Here is a 23745-nt window from a genome sequence, read left to right as displayed (position 1 = left end):
TATTAAACTTACAAAAATCTCTTCCCCTTCGACTTGAAATCATTAACCTTGCTCACATAGCTTTGCCTTCTTATTCAAGTGAAAGTACATTGAAATAAACCACTTTGCTATATTTCAGAGTTTGTCATGGGAGCCCTCCTGTGTTTTTCATTGGCTATCCAATCATTGCTCCATACATTTTGTTATTCATAACAACATAGATTTGATTTGTACAACGTCTATTGTACGATGTATTTGTAAACAGAATAAAGTTGTTGTTTTTTTAATTGTAGATTTATATGAAATTAATATTAATTTGCACCAAGGTATTTGTCATTTTTAAGAGAAAAAGCTAAAGTGTCACTGGTTCCAGCTTCCCAAATGTAGATATTTCATAGTTATATTTAATCATCCTTTGGTAAAAAAAAATAAAAAATAAAAAACCTATAAGAGTAATTTCTAACTATTTTGGTATTTTATAGACCAAACGATTAACTCACAAACTCATCTGCTGATTAAACAACAATGTAGGACGGTGCCAATTGCAGCCCTGAAACAGAGTAACTCTTGAAATAATAACTGTGATCGGTGCAAAAACAGACAATGTTTTTTTTCTATTTTGAGTGGTACTCTGTTACAACTACAGTTTATGATCATTAATCCTCACTCTGTATATTCAGCAGTCTGCAAGGATCAATATTACAGATGAGAACAAGGCAGCATGCCACCCCAACAGTTAATGTCTGATCAAAATGGCCCTTTAATTGGGAGCACTGTTGTACTTCTTGCGAAAAGGAGCACTATTAAACAGCGGTTTACAATCCCCTCCTTAATGCCAAGCTGATGTGGCCGCCAATGCAACTTTCATAGGATCCCTGATTAAAAACTGCTCTGCGGTCCCTTGCCTCCTGACCCTTCACCCTGGCTCCACTCCATCTCAAAGCTTGGGAAATTAATTAAAATTTCACAGAGATGGTATCGCATCACATTTCTGTTGAAGGTGTGGGGGTGGTGAGGGAGCAAAATCAATCAAAATCATCTCCATCTCTGTCCCTCCGCTGGTTGGCTCGAAGGCAGGAAAAAGTCTCAAGATGGCCACAGATGCACTTCCTGTGAGGGAATTGAGCGCTTCCTGTGCTAGAGGGCCCAACAAACTCGGCTAAATAACGTCATCAATCATGGTACTGGCTCACTCTCACTGCACCACAAGGAGAACAAAACACACAAATAATTATACATAGTAATTTAGCCCAGAGGAAAAGTCTGTCCCTGCTTCCCTCTTTTCCCTGGTGAGAAGCAGTGTATCGCCCCTTACCTTCCTCCCCCCTCCTTTCTCCCTTTACACAACAATAAAATTACATTTGCATTAGCTGTGAGAGAATTTGGTTGGATGATTTATTGAAGCAATCAACACGACGCTGGCCAATCCCTGGTCCTCTCACGGAGCGAGTGTGAGTGTGTGTGTGTGTGTGTGTGTGTGTGTGTGTGTGTGTGTGTGTGTGTGTGTGTGTGTGTGTGTGTGTGTGTGTGTGTGTGTGTGTGTGTGTTGTGGAGATTGGCTGGGATAGCTTGGAGCTCAGGGAAAGGAAGAAATAGCTTGGGCTTGGGACCAAAGGGGGAAGCGAGGCATGAGCTGCGCAGCAGAGCAATCACCGAGATTCTGCCTTTGATTAGATTAGCATTAAACAACACCCTGACAGATATGACAAATAGGTGCATTAGAGCCTGTCATTCTTCTTTCTTTGGTTTTCTATCTAGCTTTCACTCCTGCTATTCCTTCGGCTCTGGACATTGCGGGGCTCACATTCCCTCCCCGAGTCCCACCAGCCCTCATCTATGCGCAGCCACTGACATCCCAACAGATGTGTGATCTGACTGTATTACCTTTTTAGAGAAGACGCAAAGTGAATAATGGGAACCGAGCAACATATAGGGGTTAAAAGGTGGAGGGAAGAAAGGACTGGCGCTATTTCTTTAGAAAATAAAGCGGATAAAAAAAAAGAAAGAAAAAAAAGGGCTGAGTGCAGAGAGAGGTGTCATTAATCAGATGTGCATTTGTATTATTGGAAATCTTTGTTTTTCCAAGAGGTGCTTTAAATGGGAAAGATGCACAAAAACAGGGCCAAAGGGGAGTTATTATCTGCTGTCCTTGTTACTGGGTGTGTATATGAGGGCAACTGTGTGTTTTACCTTGAATACATACAGTTTTCATTTGATATGCACTTAAAAGTAAATAAGAAGCAGACTATATTTTGGCCTAGATGCAGCGAAAAGGCTTCAGTAAGAAATGTGTCTCAATGCTAATCAGCCATCCTGGAGTAATCTATTTGACAACCCCGATCATTGATCTGCCCACGCCTGCTTATGATCTCTGAATTAGTATTCATGAATCCGGCAGCAGCTAAATAAACTTGGCAACAAAACACCCACAAGACAAAAGAGAGGAGAGGGATAATCAATGCAAAGCACCATCAAATCTACATTATCCCTCCTCATCAGTTTGGCCCAGGCCTCAAGGGCCGGCGCTCGGGTCAAAGGTGACGTGGACAGGTCGACCACCCTTGACCCTCAAGCCAATATTTGCGGCCAAAGATGCCTTTTCACTGGTGTCTCTGGCTTCGCTAAGGGAAGAGTGTGGAAAGGTAGACAAGGTAAGGGTGAAGGAAAGATAAGGCTCTGTGGATTTACTGCACTCAAGGTGAGCCTGATAACTCAGGCTGGTGGAAAAGCAGAGGACAGGGGGAAGGAAAAGATAAAGATGCCAGACTTGCCTGAGAACACAGAAGCATGACCAGCTCCACCACTGAGCTGCTGGACTTCATACACACCAGACCTGGAGAAAGACATAAGAAAGGGGAGTCAGAAAGAAATGTGTATTTGACAAGCAAACAATTATTTTGTGTACGTTTTATTTCATAAAGCTTCTTGAATACTTGTGAAAACACGCACTTACACACTCAGAGCAACAGGGGTTACTTAACCTTGTGCCATCTGCAAGGGGGCAGATAGTATTGATGGGCCTAATGAGCCGACATGATGTTACTGTAAACTAATACATATTTGGGCCTTGTATTACAGGCCTGACTTGGCCAGCATATGTCCCATTGATCCCTAATGGCGAGCCCTGGGCTTTCAGAGGGCAGGGGGCCACTAGAGTGTCCAGAGTCTGCGGCGGAGGCACAGACGGGAAGAAGGCAGCGGGGCCTTTGGTCTTTCGGTTGCTTTTCATGTGACATGGATACACGTACACCATCACATTCGGACAAACACACGTACATGCACATACACATGCCCTCCCCTGCCTTCTTTTCGGGGAGCCCCCCTGCAGCTATCAATCAACTTTCCATTTTGTTTGGTGGCAGCAGACATCCCAAACACTGCTATTAGTGGCCTGGCCTCTGACCTGGCCCCCTGGAAACCTTCAGCAAGACTACCAGCTTTTGGCGCAACGCACACGTAACACAGTCGGGAAATGTTAGCGCATTTTAATAATAAGTGCTGCATCTTTGAGGTCTGTGAGGATGCAGTGAAACAATGTTGTAAACCTTTGAAGAAAAAAAAAAAAAAAAGAATAATGAATTTCTATGATGTACTCACTGGTGCCCTCAATAAGGAGCTCTTGTCCATGGCTGCCCAGCAGGGTACGAGAGAGAAAGGGGGCAAAGTCCACAAAGATCTCCCTTAGCAGAGGAGCTGCCTTTTCGAGAGCGTGCTCCAGACGCTCCGAAATACTAAAAATAAACAGCAAACAAACAGACACAGTACATATTGAGTAGAACTACATTTTCTGCAACTCTAAAGTAAATCTAGGAAAAGCTGTTACACATGTTTTGAAATATAATAAGAGCAAGATGGGATTTTTTTAGTATGAGGGTGAAAATGGAAAGAGGACAAAAACAATAATCAGTTGGTATGCATAAATAACAGATAGTGTATGCTCATGTGCATAAACAGCTGATAGTCCATTTGTGTGTGCGAGAGAGAGAGAGAGAGAGAGAGAGAGAGAGAGAGAGAGAGAGAGAGAGAGAGAGAGAGAGAGAGAGAGAGAGAGAGAGAGAGAGAGAGAGAGAGAAAGAAGAAGAAGATGAATCACCTCATATTGGGGGCTGTGTTCTGGGTCACAGGGGAGAGTGGGGGGACAGATGGCAGGCTAGCGCTGGCTGGAACCTGGCCGCCTGCTACAGGGAGAAACCAAAGAAGTCTGTTATTAGTCTGGATGCTGGACAAGAAGGGCTCATGCGCGCACACACACCAACCCACACACACACGAGACACACACACACGAGACACACACACACGAGACACACACACACACGAGACACACACACACACACACACACACACACACACACACACACACACACACACACACACACACACACACAGAGAGAGACACACACACACACAGAGAGAGACACAGAGCAATACATTATACGATCAGGGTCACACCATAAACCTGTGTGGAAACATGCCTCTTATGAAATAATACAATGGCCTCCATTCAAATGTATAGAATAGTGGGATTTATGGTCAAATAGGGCAAGTGGGGGTACAAGTATAATTTTATGGTTAGATAGTGGATGATGTACTCTGAGCACAATATGTCTTCCTTATCAATTTATAATTCACAGGTTGTTTTTTTTATGATGCAAACCTTAAAATTGTACACTAGAAGGCAGGTATGGTTTTAATGTGATTATTTTTTGATGGACATGATTCTGAACCATTCTCGTATGCAATATTAAGTATTTGAAACAAGAAACATTTTCAGTGTTACACCTGTGTTTGAGATGTTAATTAAACCAGATGTTTTTTTTCTTTTAATTGTTTTTCCTCATTAAGTCAATATATACCAATTTACCCCTTTGGGCTGTTTTTGTGACGGTTTCATTATACAACTAAAAGGTGCTTTACAACTTCATTCTGGACACAGAGGCACACGAGGTACAAAGTCCGTGTGTGATTGATCTGGCAGTAAATTCACTTCCCTGTGGCTCATAAATAAGCTAATGCCCAGCTGAATATGGAGGAGGGGGATTCCTCTGGTGTTTCGGGGGGCTTGTTTTTCCAGCCAGGACAGTCTCCGAGCAGGAATAACTCTTCAGGAATGACAGACGGTGTAATGTGCGCTGGAATGTGTGTGTGTGTGTGTGTGTGTGTGTGTGTAAGGTGTTAAACAGCGCCATGTGGGCCTGGTGAGAGTATCCCACTCCAGGAGGAAGGAGCTCCTTCAAACAAAGAGGAGTAAATGAACGTCTCCATTAGTCCTCCCACTGCCCCAATAAAAAACACACACACACACACACACACACACACACACACACACACACACACACACACACACACACACACACACACACACACAGTATCTCCTCAATGACTCCAAGCATCATTATTTACAATAACACTCACGCGCGCGCACACACACACACACACACACACACACACACACACACACACACACACACACACACACACACACACACACACACATCAACCTCATTCTACAGTAAATGTCCCAAAACATACAAACCCCATACTTGTTTAAAACCCTCCTCTCTTAAACACACACAGACTGCTCACAGAAAAAACATTACGCACAAAAAGGTGACAAAAAAAAAAAAGCTGCTAACATTCTGATTTATCGTCACTGCGGAATCAGTGAATAACAGTTAGTGTGCTCATAAACCTGCAAGAAAAAGGTGCAACTTTTATGTTATTTCAAACATCCACTTGAATTCCTCCTGGTATCAAAATCACTGAAATGTAGGGTTGAGCAAGTAGCCAGATGGTCAAGGCAACCACATTACACCCCGTCTGTATCTCCCCTACAACTATCAATAAAGTTCTGATTATCAAAAATTCCTATGGATATATATATATTTTTTTATCTTTCAATCTATGAATAGCTTTATTTTCATTTTACTTTTATTTTTCCTAACCACAAACTGTAGCTGTTAGAGCTGTTACAAATGAATTAGTGTTACTCTAACCTTTTATGCTGTCCTCTCTAGCTTTAAGTGGATTACATTGTACAAACACAATATTATTCTGCCAGACACAGAGGAGCAAAATCTCAAAATGAATATTGACTTTTTCCTCAGCAGACTCATCCAGGCTAGCTGCCCTCACTGGACCACTGCCCTTCCAATATTTGGCTGTGTCTGTGTGCGCGCGTGTGTGTGTGTGTGTGTGTGCGCGCTCACTTGCTGCAGAGTCCGCAGAGGTGCTCTGGGAGGCGTCGCCAGAAGACACCACAGCGACGCTGTCGATAGGTGTCCCGCCGGACACTGAGGCAGCCGTGGCGGCCACGACAGGGGTGGCAGCGCCCGGAGACGGCATCACGCCCCCTTTCTTGGGTGCAACGACGACACTTCTGTAGAGAGAGGAAACAAATGATTCATTTATTGTCACTCTGACAAAACTATTGTGAGAAAATGCTGATGGTGCCAATTCACAGCGAGCCTCATAAAACGTATGTACACAGCAAGACTGGAGCAACACCAGTCTGTTAGACCGAGTAATTATGGAGGCACTCTACTGACAAACAATGTTTTTAAATAGTCACCTATACCAGAAAATAACAGGACACCTGTAATAGTGTGTCATCTTGACTAATATGCTGATTGTTTCCTTGAACAAAGTTTTAATGAAACACATGAGTACTGTAAAGAATGCTTTCGAAAACAGAGTTTTGTTTTAATTGAACAAAATGGACCAGTTTTAAATGTTGCTTCACGCAATTTAACAAGATTTAAATACAAAATGATATCAAATAGTGGTATGAAAAATTAATTGAGAGTAACTAGCCAGTCCTAGCACATATATTGGTTTAGCTTTACATCCACTACTGGATTACTAAACTAAGAGAAACACATTTTATTGGTCAAGTAGAACTCTTTGTTCAGACTAATCATTCTAAAATTTTAAATCAAAGTACGATCAGGCCATAAACAAAAACCAAACACTGCAAATTAAAAGTGTCACCTCACTGAACTCTTCAAAGCTTATTATTCATGTGTGAAAATATCGGTGACAGACAGATTGAAATTGTACATACAGTTTATCTTGGGAACATTAATGTTGCCTCTTACGAGGTCTCTCCTGTAAAGTAACAGGAAGTGTTTCACAGTGATGTGGTACCAGTAAGTGGAGTTCAATTCCCATCCGGTGAACAGCAGATGGGAGGAGAGCAGCATGCAGATAAGCTGTCAGTTTGGACCAGGGCTCTGACAGACCACTGGTCATATCAAAGAGAGCCTGGCCCTGCTTATCAGTGCTGACACAGGGGAAGCAGGCTCTAATCACTGGCTGCTGCTCCCTCTCACAAACACAAACCAACGCAGGCTTACCAAGATGTACAAGAATAAATCAAATGTACAAATTTGAATATACAAAGAAAAGAACAGGCACAGAGGAGCTACCATACATTCCTGCACACTCCCAGAGTCGATGTGTGTGAGTGAGTGCACGCACACACACGCACACGCGCGCACCCCAGAGTTGGGTCTGGCTCCCCGTGGTGCAGACAGATACCTGGCTGCAGTATCAAAGGCTGCTCTCTGTTGATTTAAGACAGCTGATCCGATCTATTAAAAGTTACTGTGAATGTTAAATCCTGACAGCTGAGCTTTGCTTTGAGAGAAAATAATAGAGCTGCATTGGGATCCCAGTGGTTTGACAGTGGTGTTTAAAATACTACTGCAAACTCAGAAAGAGTATTGTAATACAGTACATAAAAACTGAAGTAATGACAGAACAGAATGATCGGTAATGATAGTTAGGACGGGTGGAGATAAAAGTATCTGGTAACTTTTTTCTGTTCAGATAGTGAGTGGACTGGATGGTGATATCGGGGAGCAAAGGGCGGCGCTGACATGAAGCACCCCGGGTGTCAACAGCAGCAGAGAGAGACGGAGACACAGGGGACCTCCTATGCGTGTGCGCGTCTGAGAGAGTGTGCCCGCAAATACTTTAATACATGCACAAGAGTGTACACATAAATGCACGAGTGTGTAGGAGTCTGCCAGTGAACATGTCTGTGTATGTGTTTGGCCTTCCATCTGTTCCTCAGCAAAGGCCCAGTGAATTATTCAGCAGGTCATTAGCCACACTTATCATGAGTGGGCCGCCCCAGTCAATTAATCAGCCGTCAGCGGCCCCACTCAACCCACAAACAGGAGCCCAGGGCAGTGTGTGTGTGTGTGTGTGTGTGTGTGTGTGTGTGTGTGTGTGTGTGTGTGTGTGTGTGTGTGTGTGTGTGTGTGTGTGTGTGTGTGTGTGTGTGTGTGTGTGTGTGTGTGTGTGTGTGTGTTGGGCTGAGGCTGAATTATTTAAAAGTCTCTAACCTACAATGGATAAGTGCAGTAAACACTGGGATTCCAGTAATCTCTGCTATTTCAGGTAAAACAAGTGTGAGAGTGTGTAACGAAATGTCTGTGGTGTGTCTGTGTGCGCGTAAAAATAACCCTCTCTACAGTGTTAACTTCAAACGGACATCCAGGGGGAAGAGTGCTCACACCAGCACAGCTTTGATCTCCTCTTTTACCCTTGTTTCATGCAAGTCTGTGCATGTCTTTGTTCAAAATGGTATTCATTGACCGCAAGCACACTTCAAAACTAATTTCAAATCAACTCCAATAAAGTTCACAACGTCCAACACTCCATGGAGCCGTGATTGCAGGATGACGGTTGTCATGGGAGGGACATTATTTTGATGACATCAGTGGTTAATGGAGGGAGCAACTGGGACCAAAGTGCCCACAAAAAATGAGAATATTTTTCATGTGTGCATTTATGTGTATGTACAGGAATATTGTACTGTGTGTGGACATACATATAGAGTCCTGGAAATGCATTGGTCGGATGTTATATATTTAGAACGAGGGGCAACCACAAAATATGGGGCGAAGACAGAAAAGGTTGATTTTTGGTCTAAATGGGCAGACATATTTTATTAATTATACACAGTACTGTGTATGTGGGCTTTAGGCCATTTTAAATGTTTACACGCAATATCATCAAAGTGGCGCCTGACTGGTCCCAAATTCATTCTGCAATATGACAATGACCCCAAACATACAGCCAGTCATCAGGTACCATCTTTAACAATACGAAGAACTGATGGTATTGCCCCCACGGAGCCCTGAACTAAACATCAAGTCAGTCTGGGATTACATGAAGAGACAGAAGACATGCAGATAGCACGACTCTGGTTGTTATCTGGTGACCTAGGAAGAATCTTGTCTTTTCTCTTCATGCATATCCTGTGCTTAAGTTCTGTGTTGCTTGATAATCAATACTTTAAAAGGAAATGCAGATAACTTTCTATGAAAAAAAAATAAAAAACAATAAAAATGTGTGCAATGGAACACTGTCAGCATGTTTACAAGGCCAGTATTAGCTTGGCTTTTGCATGAAGATAAGACAGTTGCAGTACATGACTACATTTTATCCATTATTTTTCTTCTTTTAGTTGTTTGTGTAAATGCTATGAATTTTCGGTTAAAAAAAAATCCAAATGAGTTTACTAAACTTGGTTTAATTTTATCATTTGATATTTGTGATATTTATCATGCAACCTGTATCCAGACTCTAAACTTATCTTTGCCACAACCTTGTAATGACAATGTTTCAGAGATTATTTCTAGGTTATTATTAAGTATTAGGTGTATTATAAAATATTGGTCAATATATTGCACATCTAGATTGATCCAGTGTCAATATTAATCCTTGCAGGTAATCGAGGACCTTAAAGGGACCGAGTCTATTGTTATCTGAATGACACAAATACCTGAAAGTTAAAGAAGAGCTGATGTGTTCACCAGTTTGATGTAGGATCAAGGTAAACCACAGCAGGTGAACTTGCGTGAATCCACGGTGATAAATCCTTCATTTAAAAAGTCTCACTTTTACAAATTGTTGTGTTACATATAGAAAGGGAGGCCTTAAGTCCCAGTTGTGCTTATGTCTGACATGCTTACTGTCAGCTGTACATTAACAACGTTCCACCATCAACACAACTCATCTGTACATCAGCTCTCTCATGCATACTGCTGCCAGGAATGCAAACAACTGCACCATGTATATCCCAGTGTCTAACACTCACATATTCTGCTGAACCATGCAGTCTAAATCACAGACTTGTACAATGACAATGTTTGGTTCTGGATTATGTCAGCAAATATTTGCAGACTGGCTGTCATAACAGGGGCATGGCTGAGAAATGCATGGGAGAAATCCAGCACGTCTCCACTAGTAAATAAATCAGTTAGGATACTTCACCCTGTGACCCACCCCCAGTTTTTATCTGGGAGATCCCTGCTTTTTTTTTATACATTGGGCTCATAAATCCAGCCCTGTGGGCAAGCGGAAAGTTGCCATGTTTTGGCAGGAGATGTCAGTGTAGAATGTCAGCTCAGGCTTGTACTGCTGTCACTGGAAGACTTAGCAGTTAGTGGGAGATGCAGAGCGGTGATGGAGACATTACATCAAGATAATAAACACCATTGGAACATATTTACATGCGTCGGAAGGTAATTGGTACGGCTAAGGGTTGAGAGACAGTAGGTTGATAAAAAGTGGTAAACTGAGAATAAATACAAGTTTAAAGTCAGTGAATGACAAGGATGGTAGGGTAGTTATGACTAGGAGACAGCAAAATAGCGTAGCTCCTCAGCGGTGAGGCCAAACAATGGTGGAACATCTGGGTAGAAGAAAGGCTTGGAGGTGTTAAGTGCTGACACTTAATAATATATCACATAAGTAACAAGAAAATCTTTTCATAATCAATTTATCTTTTAGGCCATTGGTCAAGCACAAATACCAAACTTTGGTGGTTTCACCCTCTTAAAAAAGGTCAAGATTTTCAGTTTTTTATTAATTGGAAATGTAATACTGTATAAAATATGACAGACTTAACAGTTAACTGAGAAAGATAACCAGCTTAAAGAATAAGGCTGGTGCTAGTTTCTGTCAACAAATCAGTTTGAGACACATCTTTGCACTGTGTTCCTTCATCATGGACATAGTAGTCTATTTTGAGTCGATCCAAATTTCTTCATCCAGCTGCCTAAATGCACCAAAACGCACTATTTACTTCTATTTGAGGAATGTTTTGCTAAAAGTACTTCTTTCTGGAAAATTATTCATTTCTTTTCTTTTCTTTTTTTTTTTATTAAACTACATATTCATTACCTCTTTTTGATGACTAAAAAACATTTGGTTTTGGCACCCTTTTCCTCTATTTTATATTGAGATCATTATTAAATGCCAGTGAGATGAACCCCTTCCTTTCTGAAAGGTAGCTGTTCTGCTCTCTGAGCCTGGCCTGTGTACCTTGCATGAAGAGGCTCCCATAGTCAGCGAGCAAGCTGTTAGTCTACGTTCTCCAGCTCTCCTGACGTCCTCTCTCCCTACTGAGTGTGCTCAGTGGACAGGAGCCAGTCTAATCCCCCTGATATGAGGAGCGCCCTGAGACCTGACAAAGCATTCCTCAGATAAAGACACACGATCACAGAGATGCCGTGGAATTCCCACAGTTGGGGGCGGCCAGACTGACTGAGTGTGGGTGTGTTAGAGAGAGAGAGAGCGAGACAGAGAGAGCGAACGAGCGAGAGAACAGGAAAAATGTAGAAATCTTTTCTTCAATACATGAGAACTTTGACTTGACACCCTTCCCCATGAAGACTTCCTTCTCCCCTTTCTCCCATCTCTCTCCTTCCCCCTCTTTTCCCCTGGACCTCCCCCCTCACCGTTTGTAAATGTCTGTCAGAGAATCAGTGCTCCAAATGCAAACCAGACCAGTAACCATCCTCTCTCACCTGGGCCCGTCTGTGGCTTCAGTACCCCGCTCTGCTTTTGAAGCCTTACTTATGACTGTTCACCTCACACCACCAGAGGTAAAGCATTTTATACAGTTCTTACCCCCCCACCCCTCAATGTTGAATGTTAGGCAAGGAGAAACAAGCAGGAAAGATGAAAAAGAAAGTTGTTAAATATCAATGGCAAGGTGAAAAGAAACAGCTTCCTGTCAGCTTTGTCTCTCTGCCTCTTCTTCCCAGACAGGACTCCTGTTTTTCTGCAGACAGGTACTTTTTAAAACAGTTTGTTTGATGAGGACGTGCATCAACAGCTAACAGAGAGAACAATGGGAGCGCAAGACAAAAAGAGTCTGAGACTAAGATTCCCCAGTTCAAAAGGGTTTTCTGTTACACAATGTTTTTCCAAGATCCACCAAAGCCTCCTATGAGGATACCAAGCTGAGATGTTTTCGAGGTCTGACTTTCAAAAGTCCCCTGCAGTCATGCTGGGATAAATGGTATGAAATTGACGACTGTAGAGCTCGAGAATCACAACACAATGTACCACATGAGCTTCTGAGAAACTGACATAGCCGTCGGGTGTCAACAACAGGGGAATTTCCTGTTCCACCGCCCACAATCATCAAGTTGCAGCACAGAAAATCTGAATTTTGCCACAAACGGTATGGGTAGTATATGTGCGTGTCAAGCCATGTTTGAACCTTAGCCCTCACCTATCAAAAGACTGGAACTGTTGTGATGGTTCTCTGGCCGCGTCGCCCACACCTAGAAACGCTGGTGGCAGCAGACTCGGGTCCACCATGATATCATCGGTTGGAGCGCTCACAAGGCTACGCAGAATGTCCTTCACATTCTTGCCCTTTGAATCAGTAGACAGAGCAGGTTTGACCTCAGATGACAGCGTAGACAAGGCCTCGGAGATGGCGTCCGGACCGTGAGTTACACCAGAGGATGACAGATCTGCCTCGCTCGCAGCAGTTGAGGTGTGGTCATCACCAATGCCAGAGTCGTACCGCCTGAGGGAGAAGCCATTCTCTACCTCTGTCCCAGCAGAAACAGCACCGCTGTCTAAGAAGACAAAGATAATGAAGGCTATGATGACAGTGAAGATCATGAAGAACTGCGTTATAAAGGCACATCAGCGATTAAGGCAGGGGTCTCTAACCTTTTTTCCTTTGAGATCTACAAGCATGTGTTATGCATTTAGTCTTTTGTTTCTTTTAATGTAATTTCATTTTCTCAGACAGTTTTAAAAATAAAATGACAAAAAAAAAAAAAAGAAATGCTGAAACTTATTGCAGAATATACCTGGGCAGCCCAAGCGAGTAAGTCTATGCATATGAAACACTGCATATTGTTTGAACCTTCCCCAGCTACTGGTAGCTCGTGAGCTACAGGTTGGAGACCCCTGAATTAAGGCAATGTTGCACTTCCGCGATGGCTCAACAGATGATTAACATGATAGTGAGGATCAAAATTCTGTTCAGTGTTTTTTTCTTATTCAATAGTTTAATAACGTGTCTTACACTAAAGTATGCAGCCCCATTTTTTAAAAGAAAAAAAAAAAATCAAAAAAGGGAAGAGGTTATAACAGCAACTGCCATGACAATGAAAGGGTTGATTAAAGGGCTGCAAGTCCTGCAGACAAAGCTTTGCACTTAGCAGGAAAAGATTGGAAACAACTGCAAGAGAATGTCCAACATTATCTTTCTTTACATATCCATATTTCAGATAAAGTTTCTGTCTACCTGTACTCCTCGCAGACTGGGATCTGTGGGGTTGTTTCTTGTCGTTATGGGGCTCCAGGATGTCCCGATACTTGGACACCATGAGGACCGAGATAAAGTAAACCACAGCAAGAGCCAGAAACTGAGCCTGCTTACTGTCCTCCTGAAACAAACAAGATACACTAAAACAATCTGCGTCTTCCTCAAAAAGCAGCAGGAGTGAGACAAGCAGGGAAAGATGATTTTATAAATGTTCCGAGTGCTGTGTTGTGTGTGCATAGATGAAGGTGTCCTCTGTACCACTCACAATATCTCTGAAGACAACAGCCCTGAGGCGGTTAATGTCCATGTCCTGCAGCAGCCGGTCCAAGTCTCTGATTGGAGACATGCCACCTGTCACAGCATCAACAGGACTCTGCATGCATGCAAGAACATCAAACCATTACCACATGAATCAGGATTTTTATGAGTCCATGTGCACTTTGTGGTGTAGGGTAAGCTTAGGGAAGCTAACCCTCCTGAGATCATGTCCTTAACATAATGGCTTTTCTATACAGTCACTGCATTATAAATGAGTTTTAACACCCGGTTCAGGGAAGAACAACATGACTTTACTGGAAGTCACTGTATCAAATCAAAGGGGCAAAGAGACAGGGCCGGGTCTAGTGTAACAAATAGCAACCTCTGGTAATACAATAAGATGAGAGCTAATGCAATAACACTTGGTTGCTGCTGGTAAATAGGACAAAGGACAAAGCTCCCCCTGGTTTAGGATAGGAAAAGGACAAAAAAAAATGTAGCTATTTGTGTAATATAAAGTATGACCAGTAGAAGAGTGGAAATGTAATTTTGTATTTTAGGGGAAACAATTGTGATATTTTTAAAATATCAGAGAGTATAGAAAATGTATTAAATAATGTTTTAATGAGATATTTGGACTACTTGCCTGTGCAGATGTAGACTTGACTGTTCCGAGCACAGTGCTGGGCACGGCTGTGTAGCTGCGTGCTGAGCTCTCTGCACCATGCTTGAACTGGGCTTGCTGGCACTCCAAACAGTTTCTCACTGCCATAGCACACACTAGGGAGGGACGCAGAATGAGATATTATGTGAAATCATATAAATAAAGTCACTGTCAGGAAAACATGCAATAGTAAAATTCGTTGTGTTTGTATGCCCCAAATGCCATGAAAGAGAAACCGAGGTGAAGATCCAGCTCATAAAGTGAGAAGGCCATGAGAGAAGCAGCTGAGAGAGACAAAAACAAAATAGAAAAAGTGGGGCCATGACAAGGTCAGTGCTCTGGCCAACTCTGGCAGCATCGTTCACTCTTCCCTGCTCCACCTCTCCTCCCAAGGTCATAGTGTAAGGGTGTGCTCTTGAATCACATCCAGTGTGTGCAGCGGCCATAACAAATGACACTGCTCGGGTGTGCACATGCTGAGTAGGCAGCGAGATGCGTCCTTCGACACACACAAAAAGAAGAGAAAAAAAATCTTGCGGCCCGATAACTTTAGGTGGGTTCAAAACTGGCACACTTAACATTTGTAATTTAATGTACTGCTCCTCTTTGGAGCCCCTCCCAACCCCCACTGTTCTGTGCTTGACAATTGACAAATGTTAACTCTGAGGCATTTAGATTACGAAGGAGGGAATTATTCCGCCTGGAAATGGGCTCGCTTTTTCCATTAGGACCACTCTTTCATACGACCATTTATAAAAAGAGAGGGAGAGGGAGGGGTGGAGACGCTAAAACCTTGTTACAGTTTTCCAAAATCAGATTAGGTGCCAGCAATGGGGAGCACATACCTCATCAAATATTCATTTCATAACGGCTGCTTTTCAAAACTGAACATGTACTATGGTGGCGTTGCTTTCCTGCAAAGAAGTGTTCTTTGGACAAAAAGTTTGCCTTTTGACAGCCTTTTTGTTTGAAACCATCACTGTACGTAAAAGCAAAAATGGATACCTGAATTCACATTATTACATATGCAGATCAAAACATTAAGAAATTATTTATATCAGTGTAGAAAGTACTGTGGTACTTCCACACTCAGTGTGTGCACATGTGTATACTGTTGATCTGAAAAGGTGCACCGCAAAAAAAAAAAAAAAAAATGAATAATGTAAGAATTTCAAAATCTTTTATTCAGCGGCTGCGAGGCTGGGCTTTTGATGCTGTCAGAGGAAACTTTAATAGCCTGGAATAGAAGGCAGAAAAAGGCCTCGGGCAACGCTGCACTAGAGTACAGCCAAAGCCATTATGGACAACTCACTATATCATGCTAGCAGCCATTTTAAAGTGTTGCCGTGCAGTAGGGTTATAATAACAAGATAAGGGAGAGCTGATATGAGCGGAGCGAAAGAGGCGAGGGGATGAGAGCAGCAGCTGGAGATTTAGAGGAAGAAGGCAGAAAAGAACGACAAGAGGGTCAAAAAGGCTGCAAAGAGCCACGACTGGGGCTAATACAGAAGGCTACTGCTGGCAGATGTGAGGTGGATCGATGAACGAGAGAGGACAGAGAGCTTGGTAAAAGATGGTATTAAAAGGTGGGTGATACAGATGAAACAGCTAAACATCTGGAAGCTCAGCACGATTGAAGAAATAATGGAAAAAAAAAAGAGACAAACAGGTTAAAAAAAAAAAAAATGCAATTGATAACAAAAAGCTAGCTAGCAGAAATAATGTGACAAAAATGAAGGATAATGTGCCTACCGAGGCGAAGGCACTGTCGCAGGACGCCCCCCGATGACATGTTTTTCTCAGCTTCTATCTCTGTGAAGTTAAGGGAGCTGGCAAAGATGAGGACATCCACGAGGTTGATGAGGCGCTGTAAGAAGGTGATTGAAGCCTCCACTGTCAAGCCTTGGGACGGCTCAATGTTCTCAAGCTCATGCTGGTGGAAAAAAGATCAAACAAAATTCCACAGTAAGAAATGGATAGGTACTTTAATTTAAATAGAAAAACATTCTGCTATTTTTATGCAAGGATTGTTCATTCACTATAGATTAAGAACACGCATATTTTGTTATCTGGATTCAAAATTATTTCAGGAAAATTTTTAAATCAAGGTCAAAGTCCATTATAGATATTTTCTGCCAAAAAGCAACATGATCTCAGTTCCATTACATTTTTATTTAAGTTTAAAAATACCCGTTCAACATGATCCTATACACTTTACAATTACAAAACAACATTCAGCAAGCAAATTAAATAATAAACAACCACATAAAAACATTGACGTTAAATAAATGTAGCAACCTAGAGTAGTATAACTCAGGGATAGTTATGAATCACCTGAGCCAGATCCAACTGTAAAAAGAATCAAATAGGGAGGGTTTAAGTCTAATCTTAAAAGAAGAGAGAGTGAAAGTTGTGTCACTGCTCCTCTGAAGACTGAACATATTTCCCTTGAGTTATGTTAAATAACCAGTGATTAATCACACTGACTTGCCACATGTACATATGTAACATTATGTGGCAGCTATACATCCCGGCATGTAAAATTGTAATTTTTCTCATTCAGTTTGAAATCTGGTTAGAGGGCACACACAACTGACTGTAACTGAATTATAATGGAGCTGAACGTTGACCCGTTTCTTCAGCAGGCTGCCCAGGTCACCGGCAGAAGCAACGAATCATGTAAGAGAGCAGCCGTCACCGAGGTCAGACAAGACAAAAACAAACTAACAACGTTAGCAGGCAGCTAACTGTAGTCTAATGTAATTGGGAAAAGGTCAATGTGGATGGATAACTTCCTGTGACCGGAGCCATCGGCTACACAGACTGAAGTACAAAAATAACATCACACGCGTGTTGAGGGACTCACAGAGGAAGAGGTGGCGGAAGAGAGCAGAGGTAAAATGCCTCCACAAGCCATGATGAGATTGTCCACCACCTGGGAGATGAGGTGTATGCTGTTGTGGACGAATACCACGTTCTCACTGCTGTTCACAAAGTCCAGAATGGTCTTTGTGGAGTGGCTAAAAGGAAAAGGACAAAAAGGAGGTTTTGTTTGTTAGCAGAACACAAAGTTAATGCAGTAACCAAACTCTAAAGGTGAGCTTCGACAACAGCAGTACTTCAACTTCAAATGGAAGCATGTGAGTTGCATTGTTATTACCGAGTGTCAATTAATTGGACATTTAATTTAGTTTACTTGGATAAGTTAAACACGGCAGCTAACAGTTAATACCGGGTCATATTTTTACCTAAACATTTCCTGCACACACATTTACCTCTTCAAGTCTGAAGGGAACTTTACTCAATAAAGAATACATAGAAAAAAAAGCAGATCATGTCCCATTCATTCACTAAGAGTCAGACGAGAAAATAGACACCACTCTCATTATTCCGAGACAAGTAGCTTAGCCTGGTCTACAGACTGGAAATGATGGGGAACTGCAAGCCCGTTTCAAAATACCGTGGAACAGCATGCCTAAAGCTCACTGATGAACACTTTGCATGTCATTTTTTTAATCTGCAAAACACTCATGTAAAAACTGCATTTACTGGGTTTAGAGGAAGTTATATTGTGAAGCTATTTATTGATAAACAGCAGTTTATCCGTCCATGCACCACAATTGGTCCCAGGAAGTCACGGCACCAAGAAGTGAGGAGCTGAGAAATAATTAAAGCCTTTAAATTCCCATAAAAATTTGTTGTAAGCTTCAGGAGGTGCTGGTAAGCAGATTTCTAAACTTTGAACACACCAGGTGAGCTAGTTTTTCACAACTGCCAGTCTTAATATGAAGCTAAGTTAATGGCTTCATGGCTCCTAACCTCCAATACAACAGTGGTATTGATTTACAATCTCAGTCTTGGCAAGAAAACAACTTGCATATTTCCCTAAACGTGAAACTATTCCTTCAATGTATCTCATGTCGGCCTCTATCTAGCTTAAATTGGTAAATACGTGCAGAAAAATAAATTCATAAATTAATGGTATTTAGAGGCAGACATCTGCATAAAATCCATCTTCTTCCCACTAACAACTTGTGAGGGATTGTTTCTGGCACAGACGACACTTAATTAGCAGAAGGCTTGTAAGATGAAATCTTCTGTGTGTTCCTCGGAGGCTTCAAAAGTCAACAAATCTTTACTCCATAAATCAATACTATTGTTAACAAAAGCATTAGTGAAATCAGAGTCGCCGCTTTGTTTCCCCACCTCCTCCACATCTGGACATCTGTCTCGATAGAGAAGAGCAGGTCGGTGAGGAGGCGTTGGTGCATGTGGGACCAGCAGAATTCTGGGATACGAAACATGGTGGAGCGAGGAGCAGAGGAGCTGCTGTCTCTCTGCTGGCCTGAAGAACCTTCTGCTGCTGCTGCCGCCGCTGCCGTCGACTGGCCTTGGTTTGTTTCCTGCAGAAATACAGGAGCAAAGCAAGTTGAGCTATTAACATGCTGTGGTTTCTGAGAGAAACAGGGTGTGGAACTTAAACTATCAAATTGGTCAAAATTGCCCAAAATATATTTTTCAATTCTATAAAACACAATTTAGCAAAATCGAAAGATTCAATACGAGATACAAAATTGAAAATGAGATGCGTACCATTGCAGAGGTCTCCTTCAGTTCAAGTCTCTCGGTGTCTAAGGCCACATTGGACACATCCAGTCTGGCAATTTTGATCTCGTTGGTCTTGCTGACCGAGTCCACGCTCTTGCGGGTGTCAGAGCTGGAGGCGGTGGTGCTACTGTCGGGGGCACCAGACGGCGTTTCCTCTCCGGTGTTGCCGCTGGTTTCTGAAGGCTGGCTAAGTGCAGTTGAGTCTGATGCTGTAGAGGGTAGTGGGCTTTTTGAGGGCTGCTGGTCTGGAGTAGCAGGTTCGGCTAAGGAGGAAGGCTGGTCATCTCTACTGTTTTCTTTGGGTGGTTCTGTGACACTTTGTTCAGGTGTTTCAGGTGGAGGAGTCCGACTCTCTATACGAGGCACCTGCTTCTCACCACTTTCACGCTCATCATTTCCTTCTTGTACTATATCCTCCTGCTTCTCATCTTTTTCTTCTTCCATTTTCAACCCCTGCTCTTCCTGATTATCTTTATTGCCTTCGTCATCTTCGGGTTTATCATCCTCCGTTTTTACTACCGCCCCTTCGTCTTCAGCAGCAGCAGAAACAAAAGAGGACTCCTCGTGGCTATCATCGGCATCGCTGGGGTGGATCTGGTCACTAACAGATGACACGTCCACCAGGTCCTCGTTGAAGACGGACGCTCCTCCCAGCATGCTGTTTTCCAGACAGGCTGTTGTCTCGGGGGACGTTTGATCAGTCTGACCTGGTTCTGAAAGCACTGGCAGCTCTGTGTCTGCATCATTTAAAGAGTCTTCTGTCATGGAGTTTGATAATTCACCTTTGTGGTGTTCAGTCTCAGATTTTTCAGCATCTGTTACTGGTGTTCGTAGATCATCACTCGCAGATGTTATCGAGTCTCTAACCTCTTCCACTGCTTTTGTGTCAGCTGTTTCAGGTTCAACGCCAACTGATGTCTCATTGCTTTTGTCAGTGGAAGTCTCAGTCACTGCTTTCTGCTGTTTGATCTCTTCAATCTGCTCCTCTGTATCAGTTTTATGGATCACCGTAGCTTCAGTCTCTTCTCTGACACCTGAGCCATCCCTGGAAGACTCCTCCACCAGCTTCTGCTCTTCTTCTTCAGCCCTGGCCAGGATGTTGGACACGGTGATGGATGTGTGTCCCCTTTCATCAGAAGCCTCCGCTGGGCTGGAGGTGATGGTAGAACTGGACGCCGAGTCAGGGGATTTCTGGGACAGCTCATCCACCGTGAGCTCAATGACGGTGGAGGGAGCCGTCTCCTCCGCAGGCGGCCCGTTCACACATTCCGTTGTCTCCGAGTTTTGGCTGACGCCAGAGATGGTGCGGATGGAGGTCAGAGAGCCGGCAGACTCCTGATGCTGGTACTGACGGAACATGCGGGATAGGTTCTCTTTGTGCTGCTCGAAAGTTACCTGCGAACACAAAATGCATTACACTGTTAGAAACACTTCTGATGTGTTGTGTCACCAATTATCAATTTGCTCTGCCCTCGCTGAAGAAAAATTCTAGTTTATTACAGAGCTTTGCTGTGTTACAAATGTCGTACTTAGATGCTAAAACTATTTTGAGTGCATAAGTGCGTTTTCACTGTCAAGTACAGAAACACTACAAGTAGCTAGATGACGCACTCAAAACGATCCAAATAATGATTGCGAACCGTTGGGACACTTTTCACCCTATACGGTCACCATGTAGAGGAAAAGCAGGGACCACCGACAAAAATCATTTTCAAATGGAGACGTTTGAGGAAGCTGCAGCTGTTGCAGAACACCACACTAAAGTGTTTATTTTTCACCAAGTACCACAATACTGCTGCTGGACAGAATCCATCAGTGTGTTTTAAACAGAGGCCACGAAGACGCGTTCATTTCTGGGTAAAGTAATTAAATCTGCAGATATGCTGGCAGGTGCTGCAGTTATTTCCGGTCAGTACAGAACAGCAGTGTGCTGTTTGAGGCAACACTACCTGGTCAAAATCCCTGCACGACACAAGTAAGAGTGCTGACATATAAGAGCACTATTTGCTAGTGTACTAAGGGAAGTATGCCATTTGGAATTCAGTTCTGAAGTGTGGGCCATCATTTCTTTAATAACTTTGTATTCACCACTTTTAAGGTACAAACAAAGTGCCATATTAATGTACATACAATAACACTGCAAGTGTCGACTGACTCAATATTACCTTTCTTCACCAACCAAACACTACTTCACAGTATGCTACGCTAACACTATGCATGCTACACTCATTTACCAAAGTAAGACACCACCTAATACAAAGCCTTAGCAACACAGAGTGTGCAGTATCTCACTGGGGTTATCAAGTGGGCGCCTCATTTCACTGGTGTTTCATCGAGTCCGGCCCACGACACCTCAGGAAAGCTGAACAGCAGTCCTGGTGTCCCAGAACTACTCCCCTCAATACTCGCCCACCCGCTTTACATACAAACTAGTATGACTTCTGCCTACATACTTTGGCAACGTTATCTTTGCTGAAAGCCACAAGTTCATACCTGCTACACATGACGACCAATACAATTCCTTCTCTGCCAGATCCAGATACTTTCCCGTTTACCTGCTTCTGCCATCTCCTTCGCCGCCTGCTACTTCTCAGGAGGTAAAATAACAATGCAAGGAGCGAGCTGTCATGCAATCGTATGGGTTTTAAAATAAAACTTGAATGTGATTAAACTACCTTCAAGGGTATTAAAAGTAAGTGAGTGTGCCTAAATTCTATTAGTCAACTTCTCATGTACCGGTACTATCCTTTAAGTCCAGCTCCTTTAACACAGCTAGAAATAAAGTTGTTCTTGTATATTGTTGTTGTATAGAAATATTTGTATATTTTGTGGTTTTTGCTACAGCTTTGGGGATGAAAACTAGTGTAAAAGTAAATTCACATACCACTGAAAAGATAATTCATGTCCTATAATTAGCATAAGCCTATTTTAAAAATAGTTTTTAGCAGTTACTTTGTGATATGCTGTAAATAGTTTCACAAAGAAATACAACCACTCGCATGCTTTTCCCATCTGATGTCATTAACCTGCCTCCCTCACTCTGAATCCACTGGTTTACACTTTCTGCTTTCCAACTAATTCTCTCCATGTTTCATTTCATGGCTTAACATCCTGTTTGAAATAGAAACTTTAAATTATGGAGGCAAGATATTCTCAAAATGCTCTTTTGTTATGAGCTTGTTACAACATCTAACCACTGGGACCATTTATGGCTATCTGCAACATATTTAAAACTTTTCCTCTTCCTCTCTCGTATGAGCAGCTGCCGACGGCCTATTAACCTCCATCAGTCTTCTTACCATCTGATATGGGTAGACTAGACTGCTAGTCTATAACGACAATGGTCTGCAGTGGCATTTGAGGAAGAGCCCATCCATGTAAGCGGTCATAGATTAGCGGTAGATACTATTAGTGTGTGTCTCCTGGCTGTGCTGAGTGCGTGTCCGGCATCGGCAAATCCTCCCACGCCTAATTTAAGACCCTGCATTAATCACTGGGCTTGGAGGACAGAAAGTCAAAGATGGGTTGGTGGTGGAGGTGGAGGGAGGGGGGCTGAAACTAGACCTACTTTGCTGCTTTTTCACCTGAGGCTATTTAGAGAGAAGGAGAGGGAGAATGAAACAAAGAAAATGAGAAAGCCAGCGATGAAAAATATAAGAAATTGCAAAAGAGGAAGAGAAAGAAAGTGAGTCATTGAGTGTGGAAGAAAGGAAAGGGGGAGAAAGAAGCTGATTATTTGTAATTAATTAGGCGTTATTGTTCTAAATTAGCCTGCTACATGGATGCTCATTAATCTTCTGTAGTGGGAAGCAGTGATTGGTAATCCATAGCTGTTTTCTGAGTGCACAGCCTCTTCTAAATGCACCAGTAGTCCGTCTTTCTCTCTCTTCCTCCTTTCCCAGTGATCACAGAGCGAGACCTTCTACCCGATTAGTTTGAGCTTAATTTGACATTTAGCATTTTTAGCAATTAAAAAGCTTCATTCAGAGCACACTGCTATGAAAATTATGCAGGAAAGCAGTGCAGCACATAACGTCGTAGATTCCGGCTGCAGTCTGTACATTAAGATGATGTATGCTGGCCTTAAATGGGGCTCTGGAACAGATCCAGTTACCATTAGACAGAGGTAGTATATGTCTCTGTGGTTTTTAAAAGAGCATTTAGCCTTGCTACAATATATAGAAACTGCCTTGGGTGGCTAAGACATCAGCGCTGATCTAATCTAATTTCATTCTACTCCATGACTGGGTCTGGCCTTCGTGGGTTATGGAAAAATGTTATGGTAATGTACAAAAACATGGTGGGCTTTTCTAATGTGACATGTAACATGGTATTAACTGAATGCATCACAGCGAGATCACACAAAAGATTTGAAATGCTTCAGGAGTGGACATACAATCCTTTAAAAAAAATTTAAAAAAAAATTAAAAAAAATTCTTTATGGCAATTTTGTGTTGTTTTGGATATAATAATAGTTTGACAGAATACATACTGTAAAATCTCTACATTCCTGAAGTGAAACATACCTGAATGCATCACAATGCGGTCACATTTCCAAAACAAATCAAATCTACACAGAATCTAAAACTTTGAGTTTCTATGATTGTGCACCAGATGCAGAATAAACACCACAACCTGTTACAGT

At 42.4% G+C, this 23745-nt stretch overlaps 1 protein-coding gene across 4 annotated transcripts in view; it reads right to left on the bottom strand.

Moving 5' to 3' along the window:
- Positions 1 to 23745, bottom strand: part of lrba (LPS-responsive vesicle trafficking, beach and anchor containing) — a 190191-nt gene that overhangs the window by 117131 nt on the left and 49315 nt on the right. For all 4 annotated transcript variants that reach the window (XM_069689264.1, XM_069689263.1, XM_069689266.1 and 1 more), the window contains exons 22-33: positions 19086 to 20495; positions 18699 to 18895; positions 17359 to 17512; positions 16245 to 16425; positions 14475 to 14608; positions 13836 to 13943; positions 13550 to 13691; positions 12515 to 12869; positions 6186 to 6355; positions 4073 to 4157; positions 3577 to 3710; positions 2751 to 2812 (exon numbers count right to left, since the gene is read on the bottom strand). In XM_069689264.1, the coding sequence (XP_069545365.1) occupies positions 2751 to 2812; positions 3577 to 3710; positions 4073 to 4157; positions 6186 to 6355; positions 12515 to 12869; positions 13550 to 13691; positions 13836 to 13943; positions 14475 to 14608; positions 16245 to 16425; positions 17359 to 17512; positions 18699 to 18895; positions 19086 to 20495 (3132 nt within the window). The remainder of the gene's footprint in view (positions 1 to 2750; positions 2813 to 3576; positions 3711 to 4072; positions 4158 to 6185; positions 6356 to 12514; positions 12870 to 13549; positions 13692 to 13835; positions 13944 to 14474; positions 14609 to 16244; positions 16426 to 17358; positions 17513 to 18698; positions 18896 to 19085; positions 20496 to 23745) is intronic.

The sequence above is a fragment of the Brachyistius frenatus genome, unplaced genomic scaffold (assembly GCF_029030835.1).
Source record: "Brachyistius frenatus isolate BFR_SWC_R1_liver_20210118 unplaced genomic scaffold, ASM2903083v1 Contig_7, whole genome shotgun sequence".
Classification (NCBI taxonomy): Eukaryota; Metazoa; Chordata; class Actinopteri; family Embiotocidae; genus Brachyistius; species Brachyistius frenatus.
This window is presented reverse-complemented; position numbering and strand designations above follow the sequence as displayed.